The 19,363-nt window shown below is 46.9% G+C and overlaps 1 protein-coding gene across 3 annotated transcripts in view; it reads right to left on the bottom strand.

Annotated features, from left to right (window-relative positions):
• Positions 1 to 19,363, bottom strand: part of TNKS2 (tankyrase 2) — a 2,182,082-nt gene that overhangs the window by 540,990 nt on the left and 1,621,729 nt on the right. For all 3 annotated transcript variants that reach the window (XM_069611330.1, XM_069611331.1, XM_069611332.1), the window contains exon 22: positions 10,615 to 10,712. In XM_069611330.1, coding sequence (XP_069467431.1) covers positions 10,615 to 10,712 — 98 coding nt within the window. The remainder of the gene's footprint in view (positions 1 to 10,614; positions 10,713 to 19,363) is intronic.

The raw sequence follows: 19,363 nt of genomic DNA, 5'->3' as shown, positions 1-19,363 counted from the left end.
GTTAGAAAAGGAAGGCAGTAACATTGGGCTATTATTTCTAGAGCCCAAACATCTGAAGTATGGCTCGCCATTCTTGAAGATGCTGTGACAGCCTGCCTCCCACAGGTGTCTTGTGTTGCAAGTCCTCAAAGTGGTTTTGTGGCGGTTACCATCAGCGGCCACAGCAAAGAGGCTGCAGCTGGGGCTGGCTTTCCATGTTTTCCTCGTCCACCATGAGTGGCTTTTTTCTGACCTCTTTGACTGGCCATTCATCTCGCCTTTCCATATGAGGAGTGATAACGATAGGATCGTCCCCTTCAAGATTGTCCTGATGCACGAAAAGGCTGAGGTTGCCTAATAGCAGCTCCTAAAGATTTGGCAGCCATTTTTGAGGTCTGCAACCTCTCAAGGCTCTCGTCAGCCTTGTTGCCAAAAAGGTGAGACCCGTCCAAAGGCATGTTCAAAAGACTGTGTAAAACACGACTTTCGCAACCACACAAATCTGCGCATTACTGTGCTAGTGCCCATGGACCTGCTCACACTATCTGCAGTGTCCAACCCAGACTGAAGGGATTCCTGCATGGCTTCTTTTCCATCTCTAACAATGGCTAGGAAACATTCCCTTGCTTCCCCTTCTGGTATGTGCTTCGCCACCATTGTAATGCACTCCCACAGAGTGTACGAAATTTTTGCCAAGGTACATGTGGAGTTGGCTGATTTTAACGCCATACTCCTAGCTGAAAATACCTTGCGCGCCCAACCATCCACATGCTGGTCGTCCCTATCTGGAGGGATGGAAGTGTACGCCACGTTATTCGAAGCTGTGACTGCCTGGACCACCAGACTCTCAGGAGTAGGGTGTTTGGACAGATAGCCGGGGTCGCTACTGGAAGGGCGGTATTTTGAAGTGAGGAACTTATTCACCGGAGGAATATAGCCCAGGGTCTCCCAATTTTTGGCCACCCTATTTTGTAAGGCTACATGGAAGGGTAAAATCGGATCTTCGGTGGGACCCTGATCCAATATATCGGTCAAATCATCCTGGATGAATTGAGCTGGTGGTCTAGCCCATCCTAAATAATCCACCACCTTTGTCATCAGTTGTCTGTATGAGGGACTAGCATGTTCCCCTGGTTCTGGTCTGCCAAAATCTGTTTCAGGCAAAGTGTCAATACCACTCGCATTATGTAAGGTTTCCACCATCCTGCTTTCCTCAGAAATCAGGCATTCTGGGACATTTGGGGTGCCATATTCCAGTCCAAAGGGAATATCCTCCTCCTCAGACCTCTCCTGTTCTTCAAAATAGAAGTTAGGGATTTGAAATATTCCTTCCTCGGAAGAGGTTTAAAAATCTTTTGTATCAGTGGAGACTGAAGGCTTTACAGGCTTTGCAGTCTTTTCTTTTGTCATTTTGACAGGCTTTGGGTGTTTAATTGGAGCCTTTGGAACATTTGGCGCCGAGGGCTTCTGAGTCGACGTCGACAAAGGCGTCAACGACGCCGACGAAAAAGTGGTCGTCGACGGAGCCGGCTTCGAGTCGCTCTTCGAAGGCTCGCCCTTTGAGGTGTGTCGGGTTCCGGACGGCGTCGGTCACCTCGACTCGAGCAATCTTTTTCGCTCGGCATCCTGGAGGGTTCCCGATCCTTTCTTCGTCGATCACCCGGGCTCAAGGGCGCGCAAGTGTCGGAACGGTAATGCTTCCGGCCGGCTTCCGAAGAATGCGCGGACCGAGGCTTAGCCTTTTCAAACCCCTCCATTTTTATTCTGAATGCTTCCTACTCTTCGGAGGAAGAATGTTTTGTAGGTCATTTTATGCTTTTTGTGGATTTGTCCGAGGAAGAGATGGAAGGGGACTAGTGGCATCTTTTTTTGGACTTTTTTTCGTCAAAGATGAAGAATGGTGTGACCCACTTCGGGACCTAGATCGATGTTTTTGCCTTTCGCGTCGAGGAGATTTCTCCTCACGGGACCTCGACTCGACGCTACAGGCTTTTCGATCTGATTTTTGACCTACCTGCAGTTTACCCTTCCTCTCTCGCAAGGCCTTCCTCGTCATAGCCTGACACTTCGTACATGCCTCCATGTCATGGCCTTCACTGAGGCACCACAGACATTCCCGGTGCTGATCCGTGATGGACATTTTCGAACCGCAAGATTTACACTTTTTGAACCCCGAATGCGGGGTAGTCTGGGTCGACAACCAGGACATTCTCGAATATCGGTCTACAGTAGCTGTGTCACAGAACTACTGGAGGCGCACCGAGTCTCTGAAGCAACACGTACTGCAGAAAACTAAACTGAAGCCAATGGGCACCGCGCGTGCTACTTGTATACCAGATGACATCACCCTTGGCGGAGGCCTTCGAGGGACTTCGACTCGACGACATCGACGCCTTCTGGCAAGAACATTTTTCCGAAGCAGCTAAAGCTGGATGGAGTACATCTAAGATAAGGAATACGTTGGGAGGACACAGTCCACTTGAAATGAGAATTTATTGGAATTACGGCCTCTGGTTGAGAAAATTAAGAAGGCCCAGAAGGAATTACATGTTTTAGAGGTGATTTTCGGCAAAGAAAAACAGCCATTTCTGATATCACAGCAGACTGCTACCTTTTATCACATCAGTGGGGGTGCACGTCATTTAACAGAAGGTGTTAAGGAAAAGCCTTCAATGACCACAGCCTTGAGTTGTATACAGAAAGAAAGGAAACAGCATACATATTACTGCCTCCAGACCTTAAGAAATATTTAATAATCAGATGGGGGTGAGCCTCCTATACTTTACACAACCTATGGGAGTAAGATTGATCCCTATGGAGGGGAGTCCTCCCTAAGAGGACAGAGGGACTTCATGTACCATCCCTCCCACCCAGAGACTAACAACTTTGTGGGGGTTATATAGGAGCTAAGATGTGTGAATCCTTTAGCAGTGTTTGGCTCAGCTTCTGACCCAAACTTCATTCCATCCGCCTCATGAAAGAAAGCAGAACAGAGAAAAAAAACAGCTTCCTGGAGGCATGTCAGGTGGAAAAGCAATCAGGAAGGAGTATCCATGCAGCCCACAGAGTTTAATTGCGCTGTAGTACACACAGAGATGGTCAGAGAGACCAAACGCCAGATGTAGCACCGCGCCTGGAGGTCCACTGTGGGATAGTGCAATGCGGCTTGGTACCAGCAGTGGGGGTCGCACCCAGAAGTCCAGGCTAGGAGACTGCAATGCGAACCGGCAGACAAGCCTGTGGAGAGTGGCAGCCTAAACGTGAATGGAGTACCTCTGCTGGATGAGGCAGAGCACGGAGGAGTAGCCCCCCCCCCCACGAACTCGCGCACTTAACAAGCGGGAACCAAGAAGAGGCCCACATCAGCTTAGTTGAGGAGTTGTGCAAGTGGCTCCGCAGCTAGACGGGGGGGGGGGCTGCCTATCTTGTCCTCCCACCATGTAGCTGTGCTCGACACACACAGGTATGAGGTGGCTACAGTCGTATGGGAGGCAGGCAGAAAGGCCAGAGAAGGAAGCCCAGGTGTGGGGAAGAAATAGAAAAGACCCAGAGTGGGGGACAGAAACCAAAAGACATACTCGTGCGGGGAAGAAACAGAGTCACACCAGAGTGGGGAGGGAAACCAAGAAGCCCTGGAGTTGGGAAAGAAGCAACAAGAAGCCCCAGAGTGGGGAAAAGAACCCAGGAGCCCAGAGTGGGAAATGAGCAAGAGCGCACCCCGGAGGGGGGGGAGGGGTTTAAAAAACCTGAGTGCATTCTCCCAAGTAGATCCCAGGAATCCCTTAATCAGGAGGCCATGGAAGAACTTGACCTCTCTTATCCCCAACCCTAAAGGCAGACGAGCAGGGAAAGTTCACCAGGGTTATGCTCAAGTGAATGCCCAAAGGGAGACGCGGTATTATACTGAGGAGGACGGTGGTTTTTCCACTTTTACCTGCTTTCCACCCAAAGAAGTCTCCTTAATAAGATCCAATGGTGCCTACACCTCTGGTAGACCAACTAGGAGCCCCAAACCCTGTTACACTCGGAAACGACCTCGCCCAGAATCCCTGTTCTCCCATGTCCTACCCGAATACTCAGTCATTTACCTTCCTGTCCCTCTGATTATTATTTCCCACACTCTCAACCTGCTCAGATAAAACACTACTGTTCCCACAATCCCCCTTGTTTATTTCATGCTAAATATCCTGGTCATTCCAGTTTGCTTCACAAACCCTACCAATCTCACCCCTCTGAAGAATATAATTTCTGATGACAAACCCCCACCCCCTTTTTGACAAACACTTTCTTAACCCATGTAAGATGGCAGAATAACCCTAGAGCTGTTTACCAGACATGTACTGACACAAGGGTTAGGCAGAGTCAGGCAATTTACCAGAATCACACACACCTGACAGTCCTTTCCTTTCCCCACAGGGATAAAAGTTGGAGCACCAGAGCACAGGATGAGCAAGGCAGACTGCACGACGAGACAGCTATCCAGGCAGGGCAGTACAAGAGGAGGAAAAAGGCGGTGAATATTGAGAGGCTGACAAGGAGAGACATGATCTTGCCCTTTACTACCCAGACCCGCAAAACCTCTGCACTAGGAATCGTCTGATTGTGGACAATAGATCAAGAGTGTTGCAGAAGATGTCAATGGTACACAGAGCGTGTCCATGCTGATAAGCAGGACCGAGGGAGGCGCCTGCTACCGTGGTACTAGCCTCGATTCCAGATATTCTGAAAAGCCAAGCGGTTCATCACACCCGGTGAGTCGAGTGGAGAACCAATAAGAAAAGTGGATTGTGTTGAACGAAAGCTACAAAGTAGCAATTTAAGGGAATTTCAAAGAACTGTAAAAAAGGAGGGGAGACCAGCTGCAGAGGGATCCAGCTCCATGTAGGTGCTTACTAGAGACACTCTGGTCAATCCCGTGTTTGTTTAAACTGCCAATACCAGAAGGTCTCGGGAAGACGACAAAGGAACGGTCGAAGTGGTCATACAAGGGTCTTGCAAAATCCTCTCTAGAGTCGAAAGTCTTTTACTGACTGGTGATTGAGAAAGGCATGATTGATAAAGTTAACAAGAGTGAACCCTGCAGAGGGTTGCCGACAGAAAGGGGCAAAACATGACTAATTGTTTAAAAAGACATTAAGATTTGTGAACTGTTAGGCAAGATTGTGTGCAGTACTCTTTGGGAGACTACAGCAACCTTGTCCTCCTAGCAATAGGCAACCCAAACTTTGGTATAAGTCTGTAATACACAGGTTGGTAGTGTGGCTGAGTAGCCAGGCTTTTCTCAAGAGGGTCAATTATAGCAGTAGGGTTTTTACACCGAGATTCACAGTGACACATATTCAACTAAACTCTTACACTCAAGGTTTCTTGATTAAACAATTATTAATGTATTTAACAGTCAGTTGAATAAGCCTTTTTCAGAAGGGAGCAACATATATGTAACACGAAAATACACTTCAAAATACACACTCTTAGTTTCTCTAAATCGGCAAGTACCCATTTGGGATGGCACACAGATTCTTCCTGCACCCTGAGGTGACTTAAATAACTAGGACACTGTGGACATTACTATATCACTGGTACATTTAGAGCAATATTGAGTTTGGGGTCAAAGAAAAGGATTTAAGAATAAAACAAAGGTTTAACAAGTATTCTGAAGCAGGTAAGCACTTTTGAACCCCCCAATGCAAAGTAAATTAACTCTTTCCTGTAGGAAAGGTAAAGCACAAAGTCAGAGGTAAGAAAAGTCTTTCAAGGGGCCAGGCCAGCCAATGTTAACAGAGCAAAAGTCTAGGTGAGCGGAAGCACTTCTTGCAGGTAAGTAAAAAGTCTTGCACAATGTTTTAGAAGTCTTTGTAGAAAAATAGAATCACTGTAGGGCCACAAGCTCGGAGGCTTGTGAGGGGCAAAGCGTCAAGCAACTCTGCAAAAGCAACCAAGAGAAGCCTCAACTGAGAGCTGGCAAGGCTACACAACAAGAGTTAAGTCCTCTTCGTTTTACAGTATCTTTGGTTAGAAGAAGTTGGTTCCAGCTGCCTTCTCTTCCTGTGTAGGCCTGCCGATCCTGTTGTTCCTGGGCCTCAGTCGTGGGGATACGAGGGAGGACGTCTGGTGACTCCTGCGCTACGAACCGATGGTCGGTGGTAGTAATGGACAAACTTCAAATCAGCTGCACGTCCCGGTTTCAGCTCCTCGCGGCTCTCGCAAATAGCACCACCGCAGTTCTCGTATACAACTATGGTCTGTCCTCGCATGGGAGGTCCAGCAGTCTGTTAAGTGGCTCAGACTTGGACAGTTCTGTTTCCTGGGAGTCCGGAGGATCTTACTGGAGCTTGGATCCGACTTAAAGACACTCACTTGATTCTGGTGTTCCTCTCCCTGGCACTTCTGTTCCTGTAGCAGCAATGGAAGTTCAGCCAGCTCCGATAGGATTTCCAGATGAGCTTGTCTTGGGGTTGATTGGTCCCACCAACCCAAGGAGAGAAGTCATCCTTTGCAGGTCTTCTCTAGTCGAGACAAATTCTGAGCTTCAGCACTGCAGCAGGGCTTCACCGGGCAAACTAACGGTCCAGGAGTTGCAGCAGGCATCTCTTTAAAGTTCTTCTCCGGATTCCTTCGTCCAGTGCCTTCCAAGCAAAAACCTCACCTTTTATGCAGATTTCTCCCATTCATTTGCAGCCTAGCTGTCAATCACAGCAGGGTGGCTGTCCTCCAAGCACAGCCCTCCAACCAATCACCCTTGGGTGCATTCCTATAACCAAGGAGACTAAGCACAGGGAGTTTCAGGCACCTCCCTTGCTTCCTGCTAGAGGCGGGCTTCACTTGTTAATCCTGCCAAAGACAAAATAAACAAAGGGACCAAACCTGGTTTGGTGCACAGAGTAAATCTCAAGAAGGACCTTTTTCAAACAAGAAATGGCAAAAAAAGAAGACCGGGCCGTTTTGATGAAATGGGCACCCATAGGTGTCTTACTACAGCTACAATTGCAGCCCGCTGTAAAAATACGCAATGGTAGGAAAAAGTAAACCACTTTCACCAGCCATTAATCATGGACAGGGTAAGATAAAAATGTTACTTGAGAAACTAGACAAAGGGGATACTAAGTAACGCCTCCAGCACCCTATTGTAAGATAAGTGTGTGCTGTGTCTAGAAAGTTGCAAAATGTAAGTAAATTCTATTTCACTTCACTGCTCTTTGAAACAGTAGTTTCACCAAGAGAAGGTATTTAAATCTTTGGGAAATCTTAGAGACTGCACCCGGAAGAGGGGGACCCAGGGATGAAAAATCCTCACCTCAAGTGTAAAATAGAAAAGCACTTTTGGTTATGTTTATACCTATCAATACACAGAAGCAAGAAAGGCAACCACCGAAGGTCCTGATAGTGATAGGAACTTTTTGTTGGTTATTTGAACTTATCAGGCCCTCGTAAACAGGAGAATCAAACACGGACAGTCCTGATATCAATAAAGAATTGGTTCAAGACCCAAGCCCAGAAGAGGGGGAACCACGGGTGAAAAGCATCACCCAAAGAACAGTTGAAAGGAACTGTCCTCAGAGACAACAGACTTTTTTGTAGAAAAGAGACTTAACCACTGACAGCCCCGATACCTAAAGCAGAAATGTCGCGTGTTGGAAAAGCTTGAGCGTGTGCTGTGCTCCAAGGTCCACCCTTGTCCTGTACTCAAAACGTGGGGAAGGGAGACCCTGACTACTGCATCCTGACTTATTTGTGAACACTTCTTTCTTTCTTATGAATCCTATCCCACACTTTTGTATGTAGTTGTAAGGTTTGGTAATATTTTTTTTTAAGTATAGGCCCTTTTGATTTGACAAGACGCCACAAGGACTGCCTTATTTTTCATTTGATGGTCGAAGCTTGCTCCCATCTTAGATTTAGGTTTAGATTAGGCGTTTATCTAACCCACTTTTGCAGTTTAATAAACACACTTGAACTGTGATCACTTGTGTCAGTCTTTAATGTTGCCACCATAGGTTCCTTACAGGGGGGAGCGACCGAAAGAACCCCAGACTGCAGGAAAGCAAAATACAGAAGTCTCCCTGGAGGGAGAAGCAGTATGAGACAACTTTGAATGAGAACCAGAGAGACCTGGCTGGAACCCCGAGACAGCACTCAAGCCATACACAAACTGTATGGTCTTGGATTGTGAACATAAGCAAGTTTCTGAAATGTAACCAAGTTAAAATAATTCATCTGTTAGGTTGCACTCAAGTGCAAATGGGGGATTGTTGAAGTAGGAGAAAATAAGTGAATAAACCTAAATAAGTGACCCATAATTAAAATGAGCCAAACTAACGTGAACTTTAGCCCCCCCCCCTTAGCTCTAGACCATTAGTAAAGTCTTAGTAATATCTCTTTTTCAGTAGACTCTGTTGGACACTGCTGCAGTGTATTAAAGGTTTGACTCCACCCCTCCTTGTTTCCAGTAAGCTTTGAAGATGTGAAAATGACAGGACTGGAAAAGTTCTGTTCAGCAGGAATCGCAGCGAAGATCATTTTGGTCCATGCGATAGTTCAGACTGGTATGAACAATGGACTTCTCATAAAAGCGCTTCAGTCACCATGGTGGGATGGGTTCCTATGCCCCTCAGCGGGATTTGCGAAACAGGAAGTCATATGACACAGCAAACGGAAGTGGACACTGTGGATGGACCAAGGACTTATGAAATATTTGTTGTACTGGTAGAAGGTGGGATGAATAGGCCGCAAGGCCTAGTGATGAGTTGCAGAATGTTCTTTGGTTTAGAATCAGTCCGTGACCAATAAAAAAAAAAGGAGGGGTCTCGAGGGCAGTTTAGGTTATAATGGCCAGTTTTAGATAGAATTAGAATGCTCCTTCCTTGCTTTGCAAGACAACAAATAAAGCTGTCTCTGTTTCTCATCATTCGAAATTGATGCGTGAGCTTGGTTTCTCCAGCAAAACTCTTATTCTCCAATGATGGGGATTACACCAGCCCTCAAATCAGCACCTGTGCAGCCTTCAGATTTTTGCTGGCCATCCAATTGCATGGACACTCACACAAATGTGGAATGAGGTTCACAGTTTCTGCTGCAAAAGCACAACATAATGGGAAACAAAATGATTGGGTTGTAAGACTTAAATATGCATTGGTGGTCTTGCAGCTTCTGGTCAGGGAGAAAGTGCCCATCCTCTGTGCAGCCTTCAAATTTGTGGTGGTCATCCAACTGCGGACACAACACACAAAGATGTAGAATTAGGTGTCTGGGACCCGCTCATCAGCATAAGTGCGAGCAAAGTCTTTCTTTGCTCTGCGACATCTCACACTGGCAAGGCAACCAAATAAGCAGTTCCCGCTGTACTAACACAATAAAAAGGGAAACAAAGAAAACAATTGGGTCAAAAGACTTAAAAATGCCTTTGTAGTCATGCTCCTACTGCTCAGGGAGAATGTGGCTAGCAACACTGCAAAAGACAGCAGTGGTATACCTAAAAATAAAATACACCGCCGACACCAGCTCGTGACCCAACAGACCTTCAGGGTGAGAAAACCCACACAGGGAACAAATGAGGTACTTTAGGAGTCCTGCTTCTCAGACAGACTTATGGGCTACTCCGTGCAGCACATCCAAAATGAGTTACAGTTTTCAGAGAGGCTTTTCAAAACATAAAAAAATCCTCAATGTTGGCAAAAATAGCTTCAAAGCACAGAAAATCTGGAGGACTAGCAAGGTCAGCCAAAGAAACTCAAACATGGATTTCTGACCGAACAGTGTTTGTGGTCCAGTATCACAGTTCAAAGGCCACCACAAACAGGTCTAAGGAATGTCTTAGGCAGCTTATTCACAGACAGCATAGGTGTAAGGTCTGTACATTTCATAACTTAAAAGACATAATGATTCAGCAGAATGCCTGAATTATGCACTTGTTTTTGTGCAGAATCGTGTCATGATGTGAACATGTGATTAGGGTTAATACTCCAGCCAAAAAACTGAAGAGTGTCTTGTTGTAGCGAATGCGCGGGCTCCAGAAGAACAAAGGTTACTCCCCCTTGCGGTGCTGCGATTCCACAGTCCACCATTTAAGGTCAAACAACAGTCCTCGGGCGATTCATGTGCCGGTACTGCTGACCAGTATACAATTCCAAATAGCCACACGTTTATTGTGAGTTTCTCCACACTTTGACGCAACTTTGCAAGACAAGCAGAACACAGAATGTGTGGCACAATACCCACTGGGACCGAAGGACTGTGATAGGAAGTCGGTTAGGTAAATGGGATATCTATGCACCGGCATGGCTTCTCCTGCACACAGGCTCTTCTGCCAGATTGCCTGAATTATGCGCATGTTTGTTTGCAGTGACGTGTCATGAAGGGAGTAATGGTCATGTGAAAGTGATTAGTGTTAAAACCCCAGGCAAATATCAGAGGATTGTCTTGTAGAGATTGTGGGCTCCAGAAGAACTCACAATGTGTGATTGGTCTTTCAAGTAATAAGGTACAAAAAGGTTATGAAAAGAAAAGTTTCAAGTTGAGGCCAGGCATATGCTGGAGAAACATTTGCATCCAGGACCTAATGCAATATATAACGTGCACAGTCACCAACAATAATTAATATCAATCAGTTGTCAAATTAAGTACAAATAAATCACATACCTCTTCTTCCACAGACATAAATTCCTTGTCATCAGGGGACAGGTCAAACAGAATAGTTCCACTGACAGAAGTATTCAAATTTAAATACGTTTTGAAACCTGAAACAAATGTTGAAGTGTTTGAATAACTTTATGTTTCTAAAAATGAAAAATAGCTTGAGGATAATTTTTGCAGAGATTATAAGGCTCACTACAAAAACACAACACCAAGGTAGATTAAAAAAAGCATTTGTATTATTTCTAAACAATATGTCATTTTTAGTGCATTTGTCTTTTTGCAAAACCATATGTCAAGTTGTAAAAAGTGAAAAGCAAAGGTTTCTTTAATCAATGCTCTCATAGCGGATCTTACGTTTTATCACATATTCTTCATTTAAAACATTCAAAATGTCTGCACTTTTTTAAAGAAAATAGATGACCCCTTCATTACTCTGATATCACTGCTAAATATTGTCTTCCCCCCTTGACCTATTGCAGCTGCAACTGATGATGCTAGGACTAAGTGGATTTACTTTTCAATTAATTAAATCGACCTCTTAATATGTCAATGGTCACACCCATTTCAGTGGAATGATTACCAAATGAACAGAGCTCTGAGAAAGTTTTTGCTGGGGAAAAATGGGGGATAAAGCATAAAGTATTTGCCGAATATCAAAGTAGTTCCAATTGACATTTGAAGTACCAAATAGCCACTTTACTCCGATAATAAACTCCAAAATTATAGTCCGTTCCATAAACATTATGTCATAGAAGTCTGATATCTTCAAAAACGTATAAAGTAATTCTAGCCCATCGTTAAATTAACAAAATAAACAAATGATGGAAAGCAATCAGGAGGATCTGCTTAAAATGTGAAATACGATACAAGGACAGCTGAACTACTACCTGGAGATATAGCATGGGCCAAATAGTTACTCATTGTAGTATCTTTAGTACTCACACCTTCATCCCTCACTTTTGCATGAGCAAGACATCCTTCCTTCTTACAGGAGGGCCCATGTTTCAGCACAAAAAGAATTTGACTGGATCCAAAACCCAGGAATATTAATGACCATGCATATTCTATACAGTTGATCACAGAAGACAAGGCATAATACACAGCTCCGGTGAGGTGCCTGAATGACAATTGGGGACCTGTTGTTGATACATAAACCTCTGGAACAGTGCATCAATGGAAGGGTGACTATATAACTAGCAAAAGCTCAATCTTCCTAAAAATAAATCTAAAGAGTCATTTTTATTGTTGGAATGCACTTTTCATGTGCTCACTGAATCTAAAAGAGTATGCAATTAAAGCTGCCGCGCCTTCACAAAGGAAAACTATCACTCAGCACTCTTGAACATTAGACCAGCTTTCAATCCCTCATCTTGTGTGACCCACTATGGTCACCACTCGCACCTGCCTGCTTAGTGGGTTTCCATCAGCCAGACCCCGGATGAAAGAACAGATTTAAATACATTTTTGTTCTTGTACTATGTAAATTATAGAAAACTGGTGGTGATCACGGATAGGACAGATTTAGCATTTTTCTAACTTTTTCTGCAGAGTTCAAAATTGCTGGGTGCTATTTAGCTCCTCTGTGTTGCCTCTAAGAGATTGGTTAGCTAGATACCAATATTAACCAGGAGCTTCTTCCGGCGCCCCAGACCAACTGATGCCGAAAAAAGACACCTCTGTGCGTTTTGGACAATCTATAAAAAAACAGTAGGACAAATCAATACAACATTTAAAGCATGAAAGGTCATAGATAAATGGACAGAATGATAGGTTTGCATCTTATGTGGTATTTCGATTTGCAGGACGCTATGCAATAGCTCCTCGCTCCCCAATGGTAGAGCCTGGTCACTGGTTAATTCAGGATACTGAAGAGTTACTTTTAGCTCCTGCTTAACCAATCGTAATTTCAATCTCTGTATATGTAATGGCGTTTTGGTTACTTTTACAATGTGTCTAGGACGAGCTGGAGGCAGCAGTTATTTTTCAACCATTTTTGTAACATTTTACTTGTGCACTTTGTATTTACCGCAAATTGCTACTAAGGGAGGCTAGTAGCAATAGATGGTTGTGGCACAAGGTTTTCGCTTGTCCTTTGGCCATAGTGTTCTTTGCCCTTCTGCCTGCCTTGTCAGGTCGGGAAATGCGATAAATGGAATACCCTTTCCCACGGAAAGCTGCTGCTTTCACGGGCAATGGGACAGTTTGTGGTGAGCTTGGATGCTGGCAGATGGGATGGTCTGGTCCCAGAACACCAATCCTGGTGACAATGTCTGTTTCTGGGCAGATGTTGTGGTCAGTGGCTATCCATGATTGGACAGCCACTATCAGTTTAAATGGGGCAGATCTTTGCCACTGGTGGGCTTGGCCAAGTTACCATCCCAAATATTGGAAAAAAGGAGGGCTCCTTAAGAGATAATCGTTGCAGCCATCGCCGTTCCGAGAGTGCATCCTTAGAACTTTGGGGATATTCAACTTTTGAAACAAGACGGAACAATAATGGACCAGCTCCACCACAACTCCCTTCTCTGACTTTGTTTACTGACTTGTCTGCAGGCATCGCCGCTATCTGGCACCGGATGTCTCATCTTTGTGCTGTTTTTGTTTCCTGTCAAGATGAATATAACCAGATTGAAACAGCACCCTGATGCTTTCGGGCTTGGGCGCTTAACAAAAGCAAATAAATAAAGATGCCTGCTCCTGCAGTTTCATCCATTTCGCACCAACAGAAGCTGTGCTGGGCTTCCTCTTTAGATCGCCCGTCACCTGACTGTGGTTACTCCCGCTGCAATCAGTCTTCTTCACATCCTAGAGGTGACCCGAGGCAGTCTTTACCACAAAGTCTTCATCTTTTCTTTGTCTGGGTGTTCTGCTGGAAGCTGCCTCCAGCGGACTGCTAAGCAGAATGACCGACCAAACTAAATCCTGCACCGAAAAGTGACCTCTGCACCGCGACACCACTGGGCCATCCTATACAGAAACAAGCACCGTCTGGAACCTCAGCAGTGGTCTCCGGAGAAATCTGATTCAGGAATGGGGTACGTTAACATACTTGTTTCTGCTCCCCCGTCCTCCAGAATGTTACATGGGCATAAAGTCCTATCCCTAAATTTTCTGACTGTCAGAGGTCTGGTCAATGATCCCTAATAGGCCTATTCTAGTTTCTGGGATTGATTGAAATTACTTACCTGTACATTAATTAACTTTTTAACTCGTTCAGGCATAACCACAGGCATTGGAAATCTCTTAAAAAACAAACCTGTGAAGTGTAACTTTGGAACTGGTGACCTTTGACCACATGGCTCGAAACCATCATAATGTTGGACATTGTAAGAGCTAGAGAAGCTGTCCATGTGTATATTAAAGTGTCTTTCTTACTTCGAACGCATCTGAGTGCTTACCGGTGTTGCACTGGTTCTTGTATCAAATGCTTTCCTATATCTCCTAAGGGTGAATGTATATATACTTTTATTATCAGTGTTGGCGTGACAATATTTGCATAGAAGTATTTACTTGCTTTGAGTGTATACTAAAGGCCTAATAAATAATATTTTTGTACTTACCTGTCTAACTGCAGTTACTGGTGTTGCACTGTGAAGACTTACTGTAGTCCTAGACCACCCTCACACCCCTCCTGAGACTAAATCCTGTCGATCTGCTAACTTATCTTGATTGGATTTGGCTAGTCCTCAGTGTCTGCCTTTTCATCTTCATAGGTTGATTTTGGAAATTCATCACAAACAGATTGTTTGCCCCACTTGGTACTGAAATCGAGGTTTAAAATGTTTTGATAGCATTGGATCAGGTCGAATTCACTGGGCAGGGGCAACGCTGCTGTCTTGTAAACGAGACTACACTGAGCAGCACGGGTTTACCCAGTCCCAGTAATGCACTTAGAGGCTGGTGTCCAGCTTCAAGCGCAACACAAGAAACCAACTATTTAAAAAATATATTTTTGTACCGAAACATAAGCTCTGGGCCATTCTGTAAGAGGAAGGATCATCGTGACAAGTCATGTGCCGGTGAGCAAGTACATTTGGGTACAACCAATAAGAACTGCAATGTTATTGACGCAAGTCACCAGTTGTATGTATTTATTGAGTGCACTGATAAGCTATATCCAATTGTCTTCATCATTAACATGGATGTGTTTCAGTATTTCCCCTTCATTTTCCCTTTAAACTATTTTAAACTATTGCAGTGATTTTTTTATTCTTTTGGTATTTTAAAAAACGCCTTTAGAATACAAGATTTCCTCAGAGCAAGTGTAAAACGAATACAAACCAAATACAGATACACTCAACTGCCTGGATTGTGTTTTAATGCATGATAGCATAACAGACATCTACTTATCTACATTAAATCTGGAACACTGCTCCAATCCAATATCTTTATGGGTCCAAAAACTGTTTTTAATTAAATTGGTGGAACACATGGTTAATTTCATTTGGACCACTTTGTTGCCAAGTAGACTCCCTTTTGCATTCAATGCATGGCATTTCATGGAAGCTGCAACATTTCTAAGGATTCATGGTTGTGGCCAGGCCATGGCTCTTATGGCAACAAGGTATGTTATGGAGGGAAGGTAACCTGTGAGGCCTTATTCTGATCCAAGCCTACGCTAAGATGGTCCTTTTGGTGATGTCTACATTGCAGATAATTTGCGGCCCTTGAGCAGTAGGGTAGAAATGGGTACAGGCTACTGGACTCATGCAGCTGGTGCCTGTACTTCCCAGCAATCAGTGTTCAGGACTACTAACTAATGTATGATGTGACATGCTCCACCCTTCTCGAGCCTGCCCGATACAGAATTCTTCAAAAGCACTGTTTCCATGACTGCTGATGCTCTGCTGTTTTGGAAACCCTTGTGAAGCTGCACCTCACTGATTGCACAGAGGTGGAGCCCAGTGAAATTGAGAAGTACTCTGTGTAACCTATCCCAACAAGCATCAGAGATTCACCCTCATGGGTGAGGTGTCACACTAAAAATGTTTGGGCCTTTGGGAACCTCAGGGTTGTCTGAAATTAGGCCCAGGTGGCAACTCAAGAGTTTTAAATCTGGGAGCTGCAACGGGAACGACCCATTATGGTAAAAGGGGAAGTTCTGACACCGGCCCCAGGAGAAAATGGATAATGTCTGGGAGGAAAGTATTTTTTAGGGTGGTGCCTTGAAGGGGAGGGGGGGGGTAAGGACATGAATCCGTTTTTCGTATTCTAAAGAAGAATTCTCAGAGGGCTCCAGTGAGGTCTATTAAGGAACAAGTTACTTACCTGTAACTGTTGTTCTCCAGAATGGGTCTGGCATGGATTCACATGCTCATGAATATTCCCCGTCATCAGACTGCGAATCCTCGGTAAAGAAAAAATCTGTATCAGTTTCGTTTCTGATCTGTCTTTCTTAGTAGTAACCAATCACTGATCTCTGGGTCATACTGCACCCAGCCAATGACTGCCCTCTCCCTAAGCCCCGCCTCTGGCAGCCATCCTCAGATTTGGTAGCACGCAAAGTGGCAGTATGACCAAGTGAAGAGCTGCAGAGGGGTAGGTGGGAGGGTTCGCATGTGAATCCATGCCAGACCCACGCTGGAGAACAACAGTTACAGGTAAGTAACTTGTTCCATCTCCAGCATGGGGTCTGGCATGGATTCACATGCTCATGAATAAAATAATACATAGCAGTATACACATGCACAACTACGGAAGGTGGCAAGGGCTCAACATTAAGCATTACATCCAAAACTCAACATTAAGCAATTCTTACCTCCTCACCAGGCTCACCTTAGGCGAACAGGTTGCGCAGCACTGCTTGGCCGACCCTGGACTCCTCCCTGGAGTCCCGATCGACGCAGTAGAATCTTGTGAAGGTGTGAGTCGACCTCCACGTAGCAGCCCTGATGTCCAGCAGGGGCACACCAGACAGGAACGCTGTGGTAGCAGCGATCGCTCTGGTAGAATGGGCTCTCGGACGGCCGGGCAGTGACAGTGCATGATGCAGCCGGAGAGCCATCTGGAAATGGAAGTCTTCGAGAGAGCCTTCCCTTGATTCACAGACCCAAAGTTCACAAACAGTTGTGACGTCTTCCAAAAACTCTTCGTGCGGTCCAAGTAGAACTTCAGCGCTCTAGCTACAGCCAGCGAGTGCAAAGTCCTCTCGGCCGGCGTCGAAGGCGACGGGAAGAAAACTGGTAACACCAAGTGCTCGTTGAGGTGGAACTCCGACGGCACCTTGGGCATGAAGGAGGGGTGTGTCCTCAGCACCACCCTCGTGTCATGAAAAGTCAGGTATGGAGGCTTGCAAGATAGGGCCTGGATCTGACCCACTCGTCGTGCGGAGGTGATGGACACGAGGAACGCTGTCTTCCATGACAGGAACTTCAAAGGCGCCGAATGCATAGGCTCGAATGGGGCCCCCATGAGCCTGGTCAGCACCACATTAAGCTCCCAGGCCGGGGCAGGAGCCTTCACCGGCGGGAACGATCGGAATAGTCCCTTCATAAATTCCTTCACCAGGCGATGAGACCACAAGGACGCCCGTCCCGTAGTCCTGGTATATTGGGAGATGGCAGCCAGATGTATTTTGATGGAGGCGTGAGCCAGTCCAGCTTTGGCCAGCGACAGTAGGTACGGCAGTACTTGAGGGGCCGTAATCCGCAGAGGGTTAATCTTCTGTGCACAACACCAAACGGAGAACATCTTCCACTTATGACCGTAACACTTAAGAGTTGAGGATGCCCTGGCTTTTTAAGAACCTCTCTGCAGTCAGCCGGGATATCGTACCCTCCAAACTCTAGTGCTGCAGGAGCCAGTCCTGCATGTTCAGCGACTGTGGGTCGTGATGGAGAATGGCGCCTCCTTCTCTGGAGAGAAGATCCGCGTCCGCCGGCAGCTTGACTGATGGGGACGTTGACAAGTCCAGAAGGTCCGGGAACCAGATCTGCTTCGGCCACGCCGGTGCGACGAGGATCATTCTGCACCTGGACTTCTTGAGCTGGTTGATGAGGCGGAGCAGCAACGGCAACGGAGGGAAAGCGTATAGAAACAGGCCGTCCCAGGGGAACGAGAAAGCATCGCCGATGCTGCTCGGCTGCGGGAACCTGCTGGCGAACCTCTGGCACTTGGAGTTCGTCGCCACCGCGAAAAGGTCGATCCGGGGTTTGCCCCATCGTCGAAAGAGCCAATCCACCTGGTCCTGACATAGTTCCCACTCGTGGCACAAGCGCAGCTCCCTGCCGAGTGAGTCGGCGATGGTGGTTTTTATTCCTGCCAAGTGGAAGGGAACCAGAAACATCCCCTGGGTGACGGCCCAGTGCCACAGATCCTGGGCCTCCTTAGATAGGGCTGGGGACCTGGTGCCCCCCTGCTTCCGTACGTAGAACATCGTGGTGGTGTTGTCGGTGAAGATCCTCACCACTTTGTCCTTGAGGGACGGAAGGAACGACTTGAGCGCCCAGAACACTGCTCGGAGCTCCAGAATGTTGATGTGGAGAGACCTCTCCTCCGGGAGCCAAAGGCCTCTTGCGTGGAGATCTCCGGTGTGGGCCCCCCAACCCTCCACAGAGGCGTCCGTCGACACCGTCTCCTGAAACGCCGGGGTTTGAAAGTCCGTGCCTGTAGTGAGGTGAGCACGGGTACCCCACCATAGGATCGCCCGACGGAACTCTTCGCCGAGAGGGATCCTGTCCTCGAAGCAGCCCGTCGCCTGTAACCAGCGGGCGTCGAGAAACTCCTGTAGCAGACGCATCCGAAGTCTGCAAAGGGGTACAAGATAGATGCATGAGGACATCATACTGAGGAGGGACTTGGACCTCACCCTGGCCACGTCCGTGGCTAGCAGGCGCCGCACCTTGCCCAGGATGGTCTTCGTCCTCTCCTCTGACGGGGAGGCCAATTGCCCCACTGTATCGAGCTTCGCTCCCAGAAACAGTGCTACTTGCGACGGAACCAGGTGGGATTTGGGGTAGTTGATGGCGAACCCCAGTTCCGTGAGCAGCCGGACGGTCCTCGCTGTATGTTCGACGGTGAGTTCTCTTGTCCTTGCCCGGATTAGCCAGTCGTCCACATAGGGGTAGACGTGGATCCCCTGCAGATGCAGCCGCGCAGCCACTGGTGCCAGGCACTTGGTGAATACCCTGGGTGCCAACTTTAATCTGAACGGTAGGGCTCTGAATTGGTAGTGGCATCCCTGAACCACGAACCTGAGAAACTTCTTGTGCCCTTTTAGAATGGGGATGTGGAAGTAAGCATCCTCCAGGTCCAACGGCGATAGGAAGTCGCCCTCCTCCAGCTGTCCCAGCACGTGCTCGAGGGTGACCATCCTGAATTTCTGCGCCTTGATGTATTTGTTTAACCGACGCAGGTCCAGGATGGGGCGCCAACCGCCTGTCTTCTTTCTGACGAGGAAGTACCTTGAGTACACTCCGGAGCCCCGGAGCCTCCTGGGGACGAGCTCGATGGCACCTTTCTTGAGCATCGCCCTTACCTCCAACAGCAGTTGAGGGACGTGATTCTCCTTCCTGACCACGGGAGGAATGCGAGGGCACTTCTTTTGGAATTCCAGCGAGTGTCCGTTGGCCAGGGTGTCCAGCACCCAACGGTCGGTGGAGATGGACTCCCACACGCTGATGAATTTCGTCAGCCGGCCTCCCACCGGGGTGCTTCGGTGGGGGCCCGACGACACGGCCGGGTCAGTCTTGCTTGGAGGCGGCCTTGCCGCCTTGGCCTCCTTGGCGACGACGGCGGGGTCCCCCTTGCTTGC

The sequence above is a fragment of the Ambystoma mexicanum genome, chromosome 8 (genome assembly GCF_040938575.1).
Source record: "Ambystoma mexicanum isolate Mex_15411 chromosome 8, UKY_AmexF1_1, whole genome shotgun sequence".
NCBI lineage: Eukaryota > Metazoa > Chordata > Amphibia > Caudata > Ambystomatidae > Ambystoma > Ambystoma mexicanum.
This window is presented reverse-complemented; position numbering and strand designations above follow the sequence as displayed.